Consider the following 18,156-nt stretch of genomic DNA (forward strand, 5'->3'; position numbering starts at 1 on the left):
GATCTGGGGATTTCTTTCTGGTTATCTCTTCGAAAATAATTTCTATGCCTTAATTGTTGTCATGGTGCTCTGGGATTCCAATAAGTCTAATGTTAGATTTCTTAATTGAATCTCACATTTTCTTTTGGATTTGTTTGCTTTTCTTTGTTGTTTTCACCTTGAGACTTGTTAAGTTCAGTTATTTTGTTTTCCAGTTCATTTATTCTATCTTCTGTCTGTTTGACTCCATTGTTGAGTGTTTCTCTTGCTTTTTATAATTCATTTGCTTTATTCTTCAGTTCTAATAGTTCTCTCTCTCTCTTTTTGTTTGTTTGTTTTCAATTTCCTTACTGAGTCTCTCATTTAGTTCCTCCTTTTGTTTCCTGATCTCCAATAGTTTGTTTTCTGTGTGCTTTTTGCTTTCTTTAAACCTATTTAGCACTGCAGTCTGAAAATTATCAACTCTGCATTAGTCTGTCCTCCGTAGAAGAAATTTCCTCTTCTAGTTGTTTGTTTTTCATTGGTTCCCCTTCTCTTGTGATTTGGTGTGGTTTAGTATTTTTCTTGAACTTGAGACTTTTTTTTTTTTTACTTTAAATTCTGTATGCTGGTTTTTTTTTTTTTTAATTTGGGCACCATGGTGGCATAGCAGCCAAGCACCTGGCTGCCAACCAAAAGGCTGTGGTCCACACCCACCAGCTGCTCCATGGGAGAAAGCTGCAGCAGCACACCTCCACAAAGACTCATGGCCCTGGGAATCCCACGGGGCACCTCCATTCCACCCCACAGGGTCACTACGAGTCAGAATCAACCTAGTGGCAGTGAGCTTGGTATCATCTGAGAATGACTAGAGGGCATGCTTATTCTTAGGTTTTTTTCAGTGCTGATTCACTTCTGGGTGCTAGATCTCCGGAATTCAATACACATGCACACGAAGGGGACATTTAGCTGGTCGTAGACTCTGACGTAAGTGCTGGAGTTCAACTTTCCTGAGGTGAAAGTGGTGGGCTGTCTATGCCTTTCCCTCATGCATGCCCTTTCACAGGCTCTCCCGTGGTGTCCCATGATGGGCAAGGAGCTAGCCATTTCCCTCTGTGTTTCTGTCTGTCCAAAGTATGCCCCTCATCCTGCTGCCTTGCATTTCCTCCCTGTCCTACTGCCTGTCTGTCTCAGTCCTCAGTGAGATTCAACAGCACTCTCTTACAGCATCACAGTCTCCCTTCACATCCTCCCAATTGCACAGCTGGCAAATTTCCATGGCCAACCTGTGCTGCCTTACGAAATCGGGCTAGAGCTTCCTCAGATTAGCTCCCTTTCTGCGTTCCCTGTTTGGGGTGTTGTCCAGACCCATCCCAAAATGCCTGCAATGAGCAAGCGCTCATGGTGTTAGTAGGTAGGTTCTCCCAGCTTCTGCGCCTTCCCTGTTCCTTCTCTTCCCTGCTTCTGGACTCCTACTGACTCTCCAACACCACAGTTGTCATCCGGAGTTCTGAGATCTCAGTCTGTGCTTGTTTTTATCATTAATCAGTGGATTAGTCACTGTGGTAGTAAATGGAAGCAACCACTCACTTCTCCGTCTAGCTGTGCCTCTAGGCCAAATTTTACAGTGAACACTTTTAAAATATAGGATCAGGCCTGAATGGATCAGGCAGTCCATTGAGAGTGTGAAACCTTCTAAAGCCCACCATTTGCTCCTGCAGCACCATTCTGCCATGCCTGAGGGGAACCATTCCCCTTCCTCAGTGAACTCGTTAGTGTTCATTTTTAGAATTAACTGCAGATTGAACTTCTCTTTTATTATATTCTTTAGCCACATCTTCCAGGTCAAAAGCCAGGTATGATCACAGCTGGAGCCTTGGCAATGAATGCTGCTTCCACACTTGGATCCTCCCAGCCCCCGAGTTTCTGCTTCTCAGGATTCCCAGGCTGTTGCACCAGACCTTCCTGGGGCACTCTGGGCCCATTTGCCCAGGGTTGCAGAGCTCAGTGGACAGCCTTACATTGGCTGTATGTGTATCACTTGGGGATGAGCTATCATACTCCCTGCTGTGAGCCTCTCCTGGTCCCTGCTCCTTCATATTCCTTCCCACCTGCCAATCTTCTCTGCGGATGGGTGTGAGAAAATGGATACTGGGCAATCAGAAGTGTCATAAAAATTCTCAACATTTGCCTAAACCCCAGTCTCCTGCCTCCAATATGACACATTGAAAGAACTCCTCCACATTTCTCATATGTTTTATTTCCTTTCCAGTAGAATATTTCGCATCACTAATAATGAATCCCGCCAACCAGGCCTCACATATTTATGAAAGTAATTTCTTCCAAAATCATTGCTTTGTCCTGCGCTCTCCACCCCAGTATTCCTGGACTGTTCTGTGCTGGACATCCCTTGAAGGAGGTGTGACTGCATTGTTCAACCATTACCAGAGTCCTGGATTTCTCAGCCTTGGCATTCTGGACATTTTTGCTGGATAATACTTGGTTTTAAGCGATGGGGAGAGGGGAGAAGGGCTTATCTTGTGCATTGTGGGATGTTGAGCAGCATTCCTGACCTCTACCCACTAGATGCTTCTAGAATCCCCATCTCCCAGTTGGGAGAAACAAAAAATGTCTCCATACACTGCCAGATGTCCTCTGGATGACAAAATTGCCCAAGCTGAGAACCTCTGCCAGAGGCATATATGTGTCCTCAGCTTGGCCAGAATGTGAATGATCAACTCTATGTCTTGGTGCCCTGGTACCATCTCTTAAAGGCCTAGTGTGACATTCTGTATATAGAAATTCTCAGAGACCATCTTGTGCCCTTTATTCAACATTCTAAGATCCAGGTCTTAAAAACCCAAACAAACCCACTGCTGTCGAGTTGATTTTGACTCATAACAAGTCTATAGGACAAATGCAGGCATTAGGATCTGCCTTAATAAGCTGACCCACTGTACACTTTACTTCGCCTATCATGATCTTTTGTCCTCTTTTTCTCTATCTGTCTTGCCCTGTCTCTGCCTCTCTCTCTCTCACTGTAGGTATCCCTCCTCCTGTCATGCATCTGACCAGTAGAGGTCACTACTATTGAGGTGTAACACGCCTTAATAATTCACAGGAATGCTTGATAAAATTGTGGATCCCAATGGCTAAACTTCAATGGCTCTTTTTTCCTGACATCTGTGGGTATTTGTTCTCTGGATCTGTTATTTTTGTTTTGTTTTTAAATAAGCATCTCAGGAGGTTGTAGAACTGTGGGTGGCAGCTCCTACTTTGGAAACAAGGAGATCCAGCTGTCTGCATTCAGAGTGAACAGGGTTCTGTAGCTGTTCTTTACTTGGACAGCTTTTTCCATTTTTCCTTTAGATTGAATAAAAACCAGGGGCTGCTTATGTAGTGGATCTCTATGCATGTATTGGCTTATGTACCTCTTGGTTGGTAACTCTAAGGACAGCTCATGTTCACTAGTTTGTCTGACCTTATCAGAATACTGCCCCCACTCTCTAAATGGAGTTATCCTTTAATGGCCCACTATGGGCTTAGGAAGGAGCCCTGCTGGTGCACCGGTTAAGTTCTCACCTGCTAACCAAGAAGTCAGCGGTTTGAACCCACCAGCTGCTCTGAGGAAAAAAGATGTGGCACTCTGTTTCTGTAAAGATTTACAGCCTTGCAGTTCTATTCTATCCTACAGAATTGCTATGAGTTGGAATCAACTCAATCGTACTGGGTTTTGTATGCTTAGGGCTGGAGAATACGCACAGCTATCCCCAACAGTGTTCAAACAGTTTCCGCATTTAATGCCTTCATTCATCCATTCACTTCCTAAAGAGTCAATTATCACACTGTTACGGGATCTGTGATGGAGCAGTCAACAAAACACACATCCTGCCACCAAGCTCATTTATACTGCAGAAGATTGATGGAGGTTCAAGCCCACCTAGAGGTACCTCAAAAGAAAGGCCTGGGAGTCTACTTGCAAAAAATCAGCCATTGAAAACCCTATGAAAAAAAGTTCTACTCTGATGCACATGGGGTCACCATGAGTTGGAGTCCACGCCACTGCAACTGGTTTTCCCTTTTTTAGAGACACAGTATATCTTTTAGGAAGAAAATGACACAGACGCATCGTTGTTGTTGTTGTTGTTGTTGTTGTTAGGTGCCGTTGAGTCGGTTCCGACTCATAGCAACCCTATGCACAACAGAACAAAACACTGCCGGGTCCTGCACCATCCTTACAATCGTTGTTATGCTTGAGCTCATTGTTGCAGCCACTGTGTCTATTCACCTCGTTGACGGTCTTCCTCTCTTCTGCTGACCCTGTACTATGCCAAGCATGATGTCCTTCTCCAGAGTCTGATCTCTCCAGACAACACGACCAAAGTATGTAAGTAAGACGCAGTCTCACCATTCTTGCTTCTAAGGAGCATCTTGGCTGTACTTCTTCTAAGACACCGTTACAGCACCTTATTTGAGGGAAGAATCAGTCAGGTATTACAGTGCAGGCAGGATTCATCCCAAGGTGTTCAAATAAAGATGCGCCAATGAAAGGGAAATTGCAGAGAGGTGCGCCAGCTTAAGTAGATTAAAAAAAGGAGTGGTGAAGCACCCAGGGGCTAGAAAGTGTGAGAAGCCTTTACTGACCCTAAGGCTGAAGGAAGACAGGAAGAAAATGTTGCTAAAGCCCCATAGGAACTGAAACAGCCAACAGTAGCCCCACAACAGAAAGTACAAATGCAGCCCAAGCAGTGGGACGACAGCGAAGCAATGCACTCACCTTTCCCTCCTTCTACACTCAGACTTCTACCTGTTGCTGCCTCCCAATGGCTGAATTACACTGTGAACTGCAGGGTAAGCACCTTCTGGTGAGACAGTCCAGAGGTGTGTCTACCTGGGTCACAGGTCAGGGCTAAGGAAGAAGAAAATGGATCTGGGAAAAGATCAATGGAGAATAGAATAGACCATTTTCTTAGTTATCCAGTGCTGCTATAACAGAAATACCCCAAATGGATGGCTTTAGCAAACAGAAATTTATTCACTCCCATTCTAGGAGGCTAAAAGTCTGAATTTAGGGCGCAAGCTCCCGGGGAAGGCTTTCTCTCTCTCTGGCAGTTCTGGGGGAAGGTCCTCGTCATCAATCTTACCCTGGTTTAGGAGCTTCTCAGCTCAGGGACCCCATAGCAAAAGAACGCGCTCCTGTCCCCATACTTATTTCTTGGTGATATGAGGTCTGCTTCCTCTCTGTTCAATTCTCTCTTTTATATCTCAAAAGAGATTGACTCAAGATACAACCCAATCATGTAGATTGAGTCCTGCCTTGTTGGCATAACTTCCTCTAATCCTGCCCCTTTAACATCGTAGAGGTTAGGCTTTCCAACACATAGGATAAGCACATCAGATCACAAAACGGTGGACAAATCACACATACTGGGAATCAGGCCTAGCCAAGTTGACACACATTTTGGGGGGACACAGTTCAATCCATGACAGTATTCTTCATACTCTTAATCTGCTCTGCTACCATGTAAAAAACAATCTTCACACCAAATAGTGTCCTACATAATAAGATATTTTGTGCAATTAGATTACTGTATAAAAATAAAAAGCTTAAAAGAAAATGTTGTTATTTGCCGCTGAATTGGCCCTGACTCACGGCTACCCGACACACAATGGAACAAAGCAAAACACTGCTTGGTCATGTGCCATCCCCATGACTGGTTGCAAATTGTACAACATTGTTTTGTGATCCAGAGGATTTTCACTGCTGATTTTTGGAAGTAGATCACCAGGCCTCTCTTCCTAGTCCATCTCAGTCTGGAAGCTCTGCTGAAACCTGTTCAGCATCATAGTAGTACCCAAGCCACTACTGACAGACATGATGGCTGGGAATTGAACCCACGTCTCCCACATTAGAGGCAAGAATTCTACCCCTAAACCACCACTGCACTGATTAAGGGTAGGTAGGGTTGTATAGCTTATTATTGTAATTGGTGTCACTAAGTTGTACATCTGTAAAAAGTTGAATTTGCAGAAATTGTATGATAGATGTATTTACAATAACAACAACAACAAAAAGAGTAGTTGCCGTGGCTGCTTATGTGAAACCAAACACTTAATGGGATTTGATTCCTTGGTTTGGAGGTTTAAGGTCATGGTTTCATGTGACATCCCAGTTAATTGGACTAATAATGTGTTTCATGCTTCTGTTCTACCTTCGAGTTCATTGCCTAATGCCTGAGGTCTTAAAAGCTTGCAAGCAGCCATCCAAGGCACATCAATTGGTTTCTATTTGCTTGGAGCCCTATTAGGAAGGAGCCATATTAAGAAGGAGCCCTGGTGGTGCACTGGTTAAGTTCTCAGCTGCTAACCAAAAAGTCAGTGGTTTGAACTCACCAGCTGCTCTGAGGGAGAAAAATATGGCGGTCTGCTTCTGTAAAGATTTACAGCCTTGGAAGCCCTATATGGCAGTTCTACTCTGTCCTGTAGGGTCGCTATGAGTTGGAATCGACCCAGAGGTAGTGGGTTTGGGATTTGGTTCCTTGGTTTGGAAAGATGAGAGTCAGGAATAAGAGGAGGAAATGGAACGTGTGGCTAATTGCCTCCGTGAACAACTGTTTCCTTTGCCATAAGACCAGAATAACTGGATGGTGCCCCACTACCATTATTGAACATTTTGATCCAAGGTTCCATAGAAGAATCCTGATCAAAAAGGGGGAAATGAGAACAAAATTTCAAAATTCTCATTGAATCCAGACTCTCTGGGGCCACAGAGGCTGAATGAACCCCTGAAACTATTGCTTTGAGATAATCTTTAAAACTTAAACCGGAAATATTCCCCGAAGTGGTCTCAAAACCAAATAGCTTAACTAGTAAAGAACGTCTGCCTTCAGCATTATGCTCTTTAAGAACTATGTATATGGTACCAAGGAAACTCTGGTGGCATAGTGGTTAAGTGCTACGGCTACTAACTGAAGGATGGGCAGTTGGAATCCACCAGGTGCTCCTTGAAAACTCTATGGGGCAGTTCTACTCTGTCCTATAGGGTCACTATGAGTCGGAATTGACTCGACGGCACTGGGTTTCATTTTTTTTTTTTTTTTTTATGGTACCAGAATGACAATAGGAACTCAAAAGATTAGATAGGAACCTTGGGGGGCAGCAAGTTTATCTTAATGGGGGAGGAACAGCTTAAAAAGGAACCAGGAGAATAGTCGCACAACTCAAAGAATTTAATCAACGTCACTGAATAGTACATGTAGAACTTGGTTTTGTGTATGTTTTGCTGTGTGTATTCTCAACAACAGCAACAAAATAAATAAAATATAAAAAGAGAAAGAAAACAGAGGTGCTAAATAAGGGCTGGAATATGTAGAAAGACTGCATTGAGTAAGTGAGTACAAACTGGGACTTGAAGAATGAAAAAGCTTTGTGTTATTGAAAGTGGATAATATTCCTGGCAGAAAATGACTAATGAAGATGAGTTCCAAAGACAAGAAAAGTGCATATGTAAAGCAAATTCATGCCATCTAAGAAACTTATCAACCAAATACAGTGGGTGGACTTTCTTGGCATCTTAATGAAAGTAAAGCTGTAATAAACAAATAAATAAATGACCTATTTACATTTGGGCAAATTTAAACACTGATTAAGTATTGATGACAGTGAGGAATTATTACTGATTTCTAGGTCTGATAATAGTATTGAAGTTACGTTAATTAAAATTCCTTATTTTTTAGAGAGTTAGACTGATGTATTTATGGATGGGATGATGGGATATCTTGGTTTCGCTTTAGAGAAAAAAGGTGATGAGTGGGATTGGACATAATTTCTTGGTTGCCGAAGCTGGCTAATGGACACATGGGGTTTATTATGTCATTTTCTTTCTAATTTTTGTACAAGTTTAAAATTTCCATAACAAAGAGGTTAAGTAAGATAAAAACTAACCCCTGTTAAGACATAACTAAGGGAAATAGTGCTGAGAATATGGTATTTTTGGTAAGAACAAGGCACAAAGACCTTCTTCCAGTACAGTAATTTCTTTCAACTTTTCTCTTCCTTCCTTCTTTTAGATCCTTTATTCACCATGGGTCATATTCTCTCTTCTACTTCTTATAATGAAGAACACCAAAATTTGGCCTCCAGTATGAATGCATATTTTATGAATTTCAAGGTGGAAAACAAAATCATCTCTGAGGAAACCATCAATTTGATCACATTCAACTTGGAAAAAGGTTACATTGATAGTGTGGGTACTGTAATTGATGATGTACTAAAAGAAATTGATAGTGCCCCACTGAATATTGCTGTGACAGGGGAGTCTGGTGTAGGAAAATCCAGCTTCATCAATGCCCTGAGAGGAGTTGGGTATGAAGAAGAAGATGCGGCCCCCACTGATGTGGTAGAGACGACCATGAAGGCAACTCCATACAAACACCCACGTTTTCCCCATGTGACACTTTGGGACTTGCCTGGCATTGGGACCACTAATTTCCGACCACAGGATTATCTGCAGAAAGTAAAATTTGATGAATACGACTTCTTTATCATCATTTCTGCTACACGCTTCAAGGAAAATGATGCACAACTTGCCAAGGCCATTAAAGGTATGAAGAAAAATTTCTACTTCGTTAGAACCAAGGTGGACATCGATTTACAGAATGAACAGAAAAGTAAACCAAAGAACTTTGAAAGAGGAGAAATCCTGCAGAAGATCCGAAACAATTGCTTGGTCTCTTTTAGGCAGCTTAAGATGGACGAACCACAAATCTTCTTGGTCTCCACCCATGATGTATCTAAGTATGATTTCCCAATCCTGATAGACACCCTATTAAAAGATCTCCCTGCTCAAAAACGACATATGTTTATGCTCTCCCTGCCCAATGTTACTAAGGAAGCCATTGAAAGAAAGAGGGGTTCTCTGGGGCAGAAGATCTGGCTGGAAGCCTTGAAGGCTGGAGCGTGGGCCACCTTGCCTATGGTGGGCATCTTCAGTGATAATGACATAAAGAAGCTGGAGGCAAGTTTAAAGGAATATCGAGTTCTCTTTGGGGTGGATGACATTACTCTGCAAAATGTGGCTGAGAAGTTGCAAGTGCGTGTGGAGGGACTCCAGGCAATCATCGAATCTCCAAATTTGTTGGAAAAAAAGAAAGGTGAACCAAGAGAGGAAAGGCTTTTGAAATATGTGGAGAGGTTCTGCTCAGCTAGTGGAACTCTCCTTGGTGCAGATCTCCACTTTAGAGAAACCTTCTATTTGCAACTTCATTTCCTTGACACGGTGGCCAATGATGCTAGAACTCTGCTTAAAAAGACAGTTTCAGAAACGAAGCTGACTTGTCACTGGAATAAATCTATCTGAAAGTTGAATTCCCAATTCATGAAGAAAAAAAACACACTGTAGATCCTTAAACAATATACTGAGTGTATTGATGATCCAAGCCTCCAATTCATCCTTAATGATTGCTTGCTCCTGTTGGCTGGGCCATGGGCAGACCACAGGCAAACACCATTCATCCACTTTGAAAAAGCTACCACATCTGATTATTCTCTTTTTGTAGAATGCCTAATCAACGTCTAAGAATCCTACTGAGTCAGATTCTTTCGTGGGATAACAAACAATAAATCTGCAATTCTGTGCTGGGAGGTGAAGCTTAAGTTCCCATCTGCTTCCTCAAGTGCTGAACCTACTGACTAGCTTCTAACCCATAGAATGTGGAAAGGAAAAATTTTAACTTTATTCACCAGTGACCCAGGTTAAAAGTAAGTAGTAATAGGCTGTACTGATATCATTTCCCCCGATACAATGTGATGGAAAGTGCACACCACTTCTGTGGTAATCTTCCTCAAAATTCGTAACTTCTTCCGATAATGAGACAACAAACCAAGAATTCTATAAAATACATGACCAGTACTCTCAGAAATTGTCAAATTCATAGCGAGGGGAAAAAAGAAAATGACACAGAAATTGTTATAAACCCAGTGAGATGAAGGAGACATGATAACTAAATTGCAATTTGGATTCCAGGATGGCACAGATAAAACACAGTGGAAAAACAGATGAAATCCACAGTCATCTTTCAAATCCCTCCACCGTGTTGATCAGCAGAGGCATAGAGAGAGATGGGGAAAGAGGGGGGCACTTGCCCCACCTCGCACAAGTCCAAGGGGGTGTCAGACGAGTTGCAGAATGATATTCTCATGCACCACAAATATGAAAGACACCTGACTAAGACCGCCGGACAAGAAGGGGAAAGGTGTTTCTGCTGACATGTGGCCACTACCAACGTCTATGCATCTTGAAACTGGGGTGTGGGGAGCAACTCAGAGACCGTCCCGGGCACTTGTTATCCTCCCTATGCCCCTGTGGATCAGCTGTTATTCTCCAATAAAACTCATAGAGAATAGTTGTACAATGTTTTGTCTTTGGAGAAAGATCTGTTGCCTGGGATCTAGTTCTTGTCACGTACTATTTGGGGCTTCTCAGCCCCAAATGCTCCATTATAACACCGTTTTTTTATACGTGCTTCCTTTGGGTTCTCACTGAGTCTTGGACAGTCCTGGATTTTTATTTTTATTTTCCTACACTGAATTTCCCTCTCCTGCTTCACGCACTATGTACACCCACTTCTCACTTGTCGACAAGGTTAGGTTCCAAAGACCAGGGAGTTATGTGAAAATGGAGAATGGCCACATCAGATTACAAAATGGAGGATGACTACAACATTACATAACTGCCAAACCACTAAGAATCATGGCCCAACCAAGATGACACATAACCTTAACCATCACAGCCAGCATTACTCTTGCCTCACACCTCAGTGTTTGTGACTGCCAGACATATGTCATTAATGCATAATGTAGCTGGATAGTAGATTTTTTACTATTGTCATAAATGGGAAATGTCAAATAACGAGATAGTCGATAGGTAAAGAGTAGGTGTATAATGGAGGCCTGGTGGCGCACTGGTTAAGAGCTGAGCTGCTAACCAAAAGATTGGCAGTTCAAATCCACCAGCTGCTCTTTGAAAACCCTACAGGGCAGCTCTACGCTCTCCTATAGGGTCACTATGAGTTGGAATCAACTTGACAGCAACAAGATTTGGCTTTTCGTTTAGGTGTATAATATTACCATGTGTGCAACCAAAGGAAAGTAAATCTTCAACTTTCTACCATTCATGGAGCAAAAACTCTTAATAAAGCAACAGGGATCTATAGAATTTTTCCCTACAAATTTCAAAAGTTTGAATCATGCAGACTCTGGGTAGGAAATCACAATGAAAATGAGGACTCTATGATGGTTCATTACTGGGAAATGATAACAGAACAGGCAGAATCCGTAGGAAATCCTGTTGATTTTTTTCTTTCCTTTTTTTTTAGCTTTTCTATCCCTTTTTGTTATTCTGCTGTAATTAGATATCCTGTACCAGTTGCCATTCAGTAGACTCCGACTCGACAACCCTATATGTACAAAAGCAACTCTATACCCTTTTTGTAATCTTGGGTTAGAGCATCATAAACCAGTTACCATCAAGGTGACTCCAACTCACGACAACTCCATGTGTGTCAGAGTAGAGCTGTGCTCCGTAGGGTTTTCAATGGCTGATTTTTCAGAGGTAGATCACCAGGCCTTTCTTCCAAGGCACCTCTGGTGGACTTGAACCTTCAACCTGAGCACTTTAACTGCTTGCACCACCCAGGGACTCCCAGAGGATTATATACCATGCATATATTTTTTCTTTTTTTTTGCCCTTGAGTTGATTCCGACTTGTGGTGATTTCATGTGTTTCGGAGTAGAACTGCCCTCCATTAGTATTTTCATGGCTATGATCTTTTGGAAGCAGATTGCCAGGCCTTTCTTCTGAGGCTTGTCTGGGTAGGTTCAAACCACCAACCTTTTGTTTAGTAGCCTAGAGTGTAGCAATTTCATCCACCCAGGGACTTCTTAGAGCATTATACCAATACATAAATCATAAGTGTATAATGATACAGTGAGGAAATTGTATATAGCTAAGTGTCTTGTGAGCATTATTATTCTGAAATTAAATAAAGAAATGTTCAGGTTTGTCATGCATAAATTGTTTCATTTATTGCAAGGTAGTCATGGCAAGACACTCAACTAACACCTCAAGACATTCATTTATCACTGGAGAATCAGAATTAACAATTACAATGTTAGTTCAATGATTAGAGGCAAGATTTTAGACTTCAGGCGTTTACCTTTTCTCAGTGGTCTCGCGAGGAGACTTGACTGCCTTGTAGCTCGGGTCTGAGGTCACTTGTGGTGGGCGGTATCTCACAGACTTTCAGTCTTCAGAGAGAGCGATAGTCAGAGTGATGTTTTGCTGCTGTCTTTCCTCAGCAAGAGAGCAGGAAGTGAGGGTTTATATACAATTTCTTCACCTTCACTTCACAAAATAAGGGTTAGGTCCTATCATGTCTAACCAGGATTAATATGTTTTATTGTCAGTTTCGAGAATTGTTGTATGACATGTTTATGTCCCAGGGAAAATTTATAGAGATCTGATTTCTTAGAAATTAAGGGGGTTGTCATACGACATATTTATGTCCCTGTTTACTGCATACTTCCCATACTTCTATTATCTATTTCCAAGTTTAGAACAACTTTATAATGATTTATAATCTCTAATGACTGAAAAGTTTCTAATGACTTACAGGTAATGGTTAAAAGCATCATGGAAGTATACATGTTTCTATTTCTAAGATCAGAAACTCTCTGTTTCTAGCTTCACATTATAACTGACGTATACATAGGTGGCACAGTGGTTAAGAGCAACAACTGCTAACCAAAAGGTCAGTAGTTGGAATCCACCAGCCGCTCCTTGGAAACCCTGTGGAGCAGTTCTACTCTGTCCTATAGGGTCACTATGAGTTGGAATTAACTCACTGATGACGGGTATACATAGAGGTGTTAAAATATTATAAAGCTAGGTATATACCCTAGAAATTGAATACTAAAGACACGATTAGACATATGCACACCTATGTTCACTGCAGCACTATTCAAAATAGCAAAAAACGGAAACAGCCTAAGTGGCTATCAACAGATGAATTCATAAACTAAATGTGGTACATACATACAATGGAATACTATGCAGTCATAAAGATTAATGATGAGTTTTCAAAATATATTATACTGTGGATGAAACTGGAGGACATTATGCTGAGTGAAGTAAATCAATCAAAAAGGACAAATACTGTATGATTTTGCTATTATAAAAAGACAAGAACAGGTGTACACACTGAAACCAATGTTTGCCGGTAGTTACCAGGGATGGGTCAGGGGGAGAGGAGATCACTCTCCAGATAGTAGACCCTTGTTATTTTGGAGAATGGGAAATACAACACCAAATACAGGTGAAGTGTGTGCAGCTTGACCAAAGTGAAGGATGTCACTAAGTAGGCAAGAAAAAAAGGATGTTTATGGTAAATGTTAGGACATATACAATTATGCAACAACACTACATAATAAGACTATGGACACATGTGTATGAATGTATGTATAGAAGCGTGTAAGTATGTATATATGTGTACCTAGGCGGACACATATAGATGGATCTATACACGGAGCTCTGGTGGCACAGTGGCTAAGCACTTGGCTGCTAACCCAGAAGTCGGCAGTTCAAACTCACCAGCTGCTCTGTGAAAGAAAGATGTGGCAGTCTGCTTCTGGAAAGACTTACAGCCTTGGCAACGCTATGGGGCAGTTCTACTCTGTCCTACAGCATTGCTATGAGTCGGAATCAATCAATGGCATCAGGTTTTACATGCAGATGTATTATGTGTGTGTGTACTTAAGTGCAGGCATCCGTATATCTTCATATGTACAATAAAGCACATAGAGAGCTCAAACCCGGATACTTATTAGACTTAACCAAACAGCTGGTGAGATTGCTTTATGGGGTCTGAAAACATAGGACCATAGTCTCATGGGACAACTAGGTCAACTGGCATAATATAATATATAAAGTTTATGTTCTATATCCTAGTTTGGTAAGTAGCATCTGGGGTCTTAAAAGCTTATGAGCGGCCATCGAGACTTCCTGGACTAGTTGAGACTGGAGGACTCCCCAAGACTATCACCCAGAGATACTCTTTAAACCTTGAAGAAAATTATTCCATGAGGTCATTTTTAGCTAAATACCAGATTGGCTCCTAAAATGAACAATATCACCCCTGAATACTGCGTTCCTTTGAAAAAAGCATCTATATGAGACCAAATGGTCAATATTTACTCTACAGCAAAAACAAGAAATCAAGGGAGCAGGGAAACTGGATTACTGGAAATGGAAAAACCAGAATGGAAATAATAACAAAGCTGACACGCTACGTAAAATATAAGCAATCTCACTGAACAAATTGTGTAGAAATTGTTAAATGGGATCCTAATTTGCTGTGTAAACTTTCACCAAAAATGCAATCAAATATTATTAAAAATATATATTATAAAAAGCACTGTAGAAGCATACACCATAGTGACTTATACATAGGTGATTTGAGAGCATCGCAAAAAGCACCCATAACAAGTGTGTGCCCCAAGTACTGGACTGTATACAGTGTGAAGATAAATCTTAATAATTAATGTCTTAGGGATGCCTAGAGAAACAGAACCAATGACACATATGTGTATGTATACATTATAGAGAGAGAGAGAGAGATTTACTTCAACGGATTGGCTGATGTGGTTGTGGGGGCTAATAAATCCAAAATCTGTAGGCCAGGTGATAGGCTGGAGACTCGTGCTGACTCATGGAATCGTTGGGGAGCTGGCAAGTCTGAAACTACAGGTCTGGCATCAGGGTGGAGAGTTCTGCAGGCTCCAATTCCAAGACCCTTAGGCCAGGCAACAAGAAGAGTGCAAAGTGGAGACACAGAGTGAGTTTTGCCAAAATATCTATTTCTAGTCGGAGGCAGACCACACCCTAAGGAACTCCCCTTTCAACTATTGATTATATTACATTGGCTTACATTGTGGAAGGTGATTAAATTACACTGCATTAGATTACATTATGGAACAGCAACTAGCTTACTGTTCGGCCAAACCACTGGGAACCATAGCCTGTTGTTGTTGTTGTTAGGTACTGTCGAGTTAGTTTCGACTTACAGCAGCCCTATGTACCACAGAACAAAACGCTTGTCTGGTCCTGCGCCACCCTCACAATCATTGCTGTTTGAGCCCATTGTTGCAGTCACTGTGTCAGTCCATCTTGTTGAGGGTCCTCCTCTTTTTCACTGACTCTCTGCTTTCCCAAGCATGAAATCCTTCTCCAGGGCCTGGTCCCTCCAGATAATATGTCCAAATCTCATTAAGACGAAGTCTCGCTACCCTCCCTTCTAAGAAGCATTATGGCTATACTCCTTCCAAGACAGATTTAGTCATTCTTCTGGCAGTCCATGGCATATTCAGTATTCTTCACCAACACCATAATTTGAATACATCATTTCTCCTTCAGTTATTCTTATTCATTGTCCAGCTTTCACATGCATATGAGGCAATTGGAAATACCATGGTTTAAGTCATGTAACCTTAGTCATCAAAGTGACATCTTTGCTTTTCAACACTTTAAAGAGGTTTTTTGCAGCAGATTTTTCCCCAATGCAATACGTCGTTTGATTTCTTGACTGTTGCTTTCATGGGTGTTGATTGTGGACTCAAGTAAAATGAAATCCTTGATAACTTCAATATTTTCTTCGCTTATCATGATGTTGCTTACTGGCCCAGTTGTGAGGATTTTTGTTTTCTTTTTGTGGAGGTATAATCTATACTGAAGGCTATCGTCTGATCTTCCCTGATAAGTGATTTGAGTCGTCTTCATTTTCAGCAAGCAAGATTGTGTGATCTGCATATCTTCCTCCAATCTTGATGCCTCGTTCTTCTTCATATAGCCCAGCTTATCAGATTGTTTGTTTAGCATAGACATTAAATAAGTAATTGAAAGAGTACAAGTTTACCACACACCTTTTCAATTTTAAACCATGCAGTATCCCCCTGTTCTGTTTGAAGGACTGCTCTTGATGCATGTACAGGTTCTGCATAAGCACAATTAAGTGTTCTGGAATTCCCATTCTTCACAGTGTTATCCATAATTTGTTATGATCCACATAGATGAATGCCTTTTTGTAGCTGGGAAAACATCTTTCTTGTATTGTCTGCTTTTGGCCAAGATCCATCTGACATCAGCAATGATATCCATTATTCTACATCCTCTTCTGAATATGACCTGAACTTCTGGCAGTTCAGCATATTTGAATTATCTTCAGCAAAATTTTGCTAGCATGTAATGTTATTGATATTGTTTGATAATTTCTGCATTCTGTTTGATTGCCTTTCTTTGGGATGAGCACAAACATGGATATCTTCAAGTTGTTTGGCCAGGTAACTGTCTTCCAAATTTCTTGGCATAGACGAGTGAGTGCTTCTAGCATTGCATCTGTTTGTTGAAGTATCTCCATTGGTATTCTAGGGGGCTCTTGCTTGCACGTGTCCTGGGAGCCCCATCACTGTGCCCCAGACTCCTCAGGCTGCTGCTCATGCAACATTCAGTGCTTGGACTCACCGCATCTGTGCGGAGAATGGGCCTCAGTGTTTTAGGACCAACTCAGCCACGTGCAACTTGGACAAGTTCCTGGAGCCCCAGTTTTCTGCTCTGTGGAGCTGAGTGATGCGACTCACCTCACAGGACTCCTGAGAGGGTTGCATGGTGTGATGTATGCAGAGTACTCCTTAGGGGCACACAGAAAGCTCTTGATGAACGCCTTCTGCTATTATTGTTATCTCTGAGGTCAGCTTTCCTCTTGTTCTTCCTCCTCCCTCTGACTTCTTACTGCAGTTTATTCAGGGCCGCTGTCTTTGTGCGTTTTGCACGCAGTTTCTTGTTTAATCTTCCCTGAACCCTGTTAGATAAACTGTATCAATATTCCTGAATAATATTGAAGAAACAGAGTCTTACAGCTAAGAAACAAGCTAATAGTTAGGGATCCAAGATTTGAACGCATGAGTGTGATTTCATGATTCTGTCCGGACAGGAGGCGAGGAAGATTCTATTTTAAGCCAATCCCCAGTTCCATCTGCTGAGTATTGCTGAGTACTCAGGCACTTCCCGTAGAGATGTCTTGATCCAGTTATTGTCATCACCTACCATCCCCCCTCCCTAGATGTCATTTCCCTCATTTTGAGCGACAGCTGAAATCACGACCTGCTGTCACCTCCCACTCCCTACCCTATGGTAAAGAGAACTGTTGTAGAACCTGTTGTAGAGACAAAGTAGACCCAGTAAGAGATGGATATGCCTAATGAAATGGTCAGAAATATACAAAGAGCTGAGAGTGGGGGAAGATATTTGGAAATACCATAATCACAGATCCTGTCTGCATTGGGGCCAAAAGCCCCTGAGCCCTGTGCCCACGGTAAGTCTTCAGGTCATTTGTGAAAGAATCGTGGTACTATGGGAAAGCCAGGACATTACCTCCAAACTTAAGGCAGGCAGAGACTACACTTGTCTAGGGAGCTGGATGAATAGCAATGTGGTTGGGCAGGGGCAATGCTGGTTGGATGTGAGAATGGAGCTCTGGGCTGGGTCCTAGCTGGGGAGACTTTCTAGAAAGGGAAGAGTGAACATTGAAAGGGAACTCGGAAGTGTGGATTAATGAAGCACAATACACTTTTCGTAGGTCTTTAAATTACTGGTTGGCAGATAAATTGGCCTCCCTTCCTAAACTCTGTCTACCTGCTCCTAAGCATGTAGCCTCCTCATACAAACCCATCTAAAAATGCACCCTGGGTGGGCACTGGTTTTTGCAGAGTACAGACTGCCCCACGATGGTTGTGAGGGGTCAGCACAAGGCTCTGTTCTTTCCCAGACCTTTTCTGTGACTGTGTCCGTGACCCAAGCCAGCCTCCCCAAACCTGTGGGCCCACCTGTCCACCCAGTACAGTGCCCTGAGGAAGAGAAACTTAAGCACCGTGGCCCCAGACCCATCTCTCTTGACCCACCCCCCCACCACCTGCTTCACTCATATGATCCAGCTGCCCTGCACCCGTGATGGGGCTTCACCAGCTGCCCAGTGGACCTGGCTGAGTCCCAGTGTCAGGGCTTCTCCGTGGCTGTACCTGCCCAGGCTTTTGTGTCACTGCCAGGCCACGGAGGGATGCTGTCAGTTCTGTGTGAGGTTGGAGTGTCCT

The 18,156-nt window shown here is 42.3% G+C and overlaps 3 protein-coding genes across 29 annotated transcripts in view; 2 read left to right on the plus strand and 1 right to left on the minus strand.

Annotated features, from left to right (window-relative positions):
• LOC126070178 (interferon-inducible GTPase 1-like) overlaps nt 1-10,361 on the plus strand; it is a 96,203-nt gene extending 85,842 nt beyond the window's left edge. The window contains exon 3 of the transcript XR_007516156.1: nt 9,602-10,361. The gene's annotated coding sequence lies outside the window, so the exon portion shown is untranslated. The remainder of the gene's footprint in view (nt 1-9,601) is intronic.
• Nucleotides 1-18,156, plus strand: part of LOC126070179 (interferon-inducible GTPase 1-like) — a 186,387-nt gene that overhangs the window by 123,416 nt on the left and 44,815 nt on the right. For 11 of the 15 annotated variants that reach the window (XM_049874111.1, XM_049874116.1, XM_049874119.1 and 8 more), the window contains one exon: nt 8,028-10,361. The exons of the other annotated variants lie outside the window; for them this stretch is intronic. In XM_049874111.1, the coding sequence (XP_049730068.1) occupies nt 8,042-9,316 (1,275 nt within the window). In that variant the 5' untranslated portion in view covers nt 8,028-8,041 and the 3' untranslated portion in view covers nt 9,317-10,361. Of the gene's footprint in view, nt 1-8,027; nt 10,362-18,156 lie in introns of those variants that run through there. 15 annotated transcript variants of the gene reach the window in all.
• IRGM (immunity related GTPase M) overlaps nt 1-18,156 on the minus strand; it is a 145,244-nt gene that overhangs the window by 117,692 nt on the left and 9,396 nt on the right. For 2 of the 13 annotated variants that reach the window (XR_007516160.1, XR_007516159.1), the window contains exons 2-3: nt 4,736-4,888; nt 4,247-4,424 (exon numbers count right to left, since the gene is read on the minus strand). The exons of 8 other annotated variants lie outside the window; for them this stretch is intronic. Coding sequence is in view for 2 of the 5 variants with exons in the window: in XM_049874132.1 (XP_049730089.1) it covers nt 16,648-16,674 (27 nt within the window). In the remaining 3 variants the exon portion in view is untranslated. Of the gene's footprint in view, nt 1-4,246; nt 4,425-4,735; nt 4,889-16,647; nt 16,881-18,156 lie in introns of all 13 variants that reach the window. 3 more of the 13 variants (XR_007516162.1, XM_049874132.1, XM_049874139.1) reach the window with 3 other exon arrangements.

The sequence above is a fragment of the Elephas maximus genome, chromosome 2, assembly GCF_024166365.1.
Source record: "Elephas maximus indicus isolate mEleMax1 chromosome 2, mEleMax1 primary haplotype, whole genome shotgun sequence".
Classification (NCBI taxonomy): Eukaryota; Metazoa; Chordata; class Mammalia; order Proboscidea; family Elephantidae; genus Elephas; species Elephas maximus.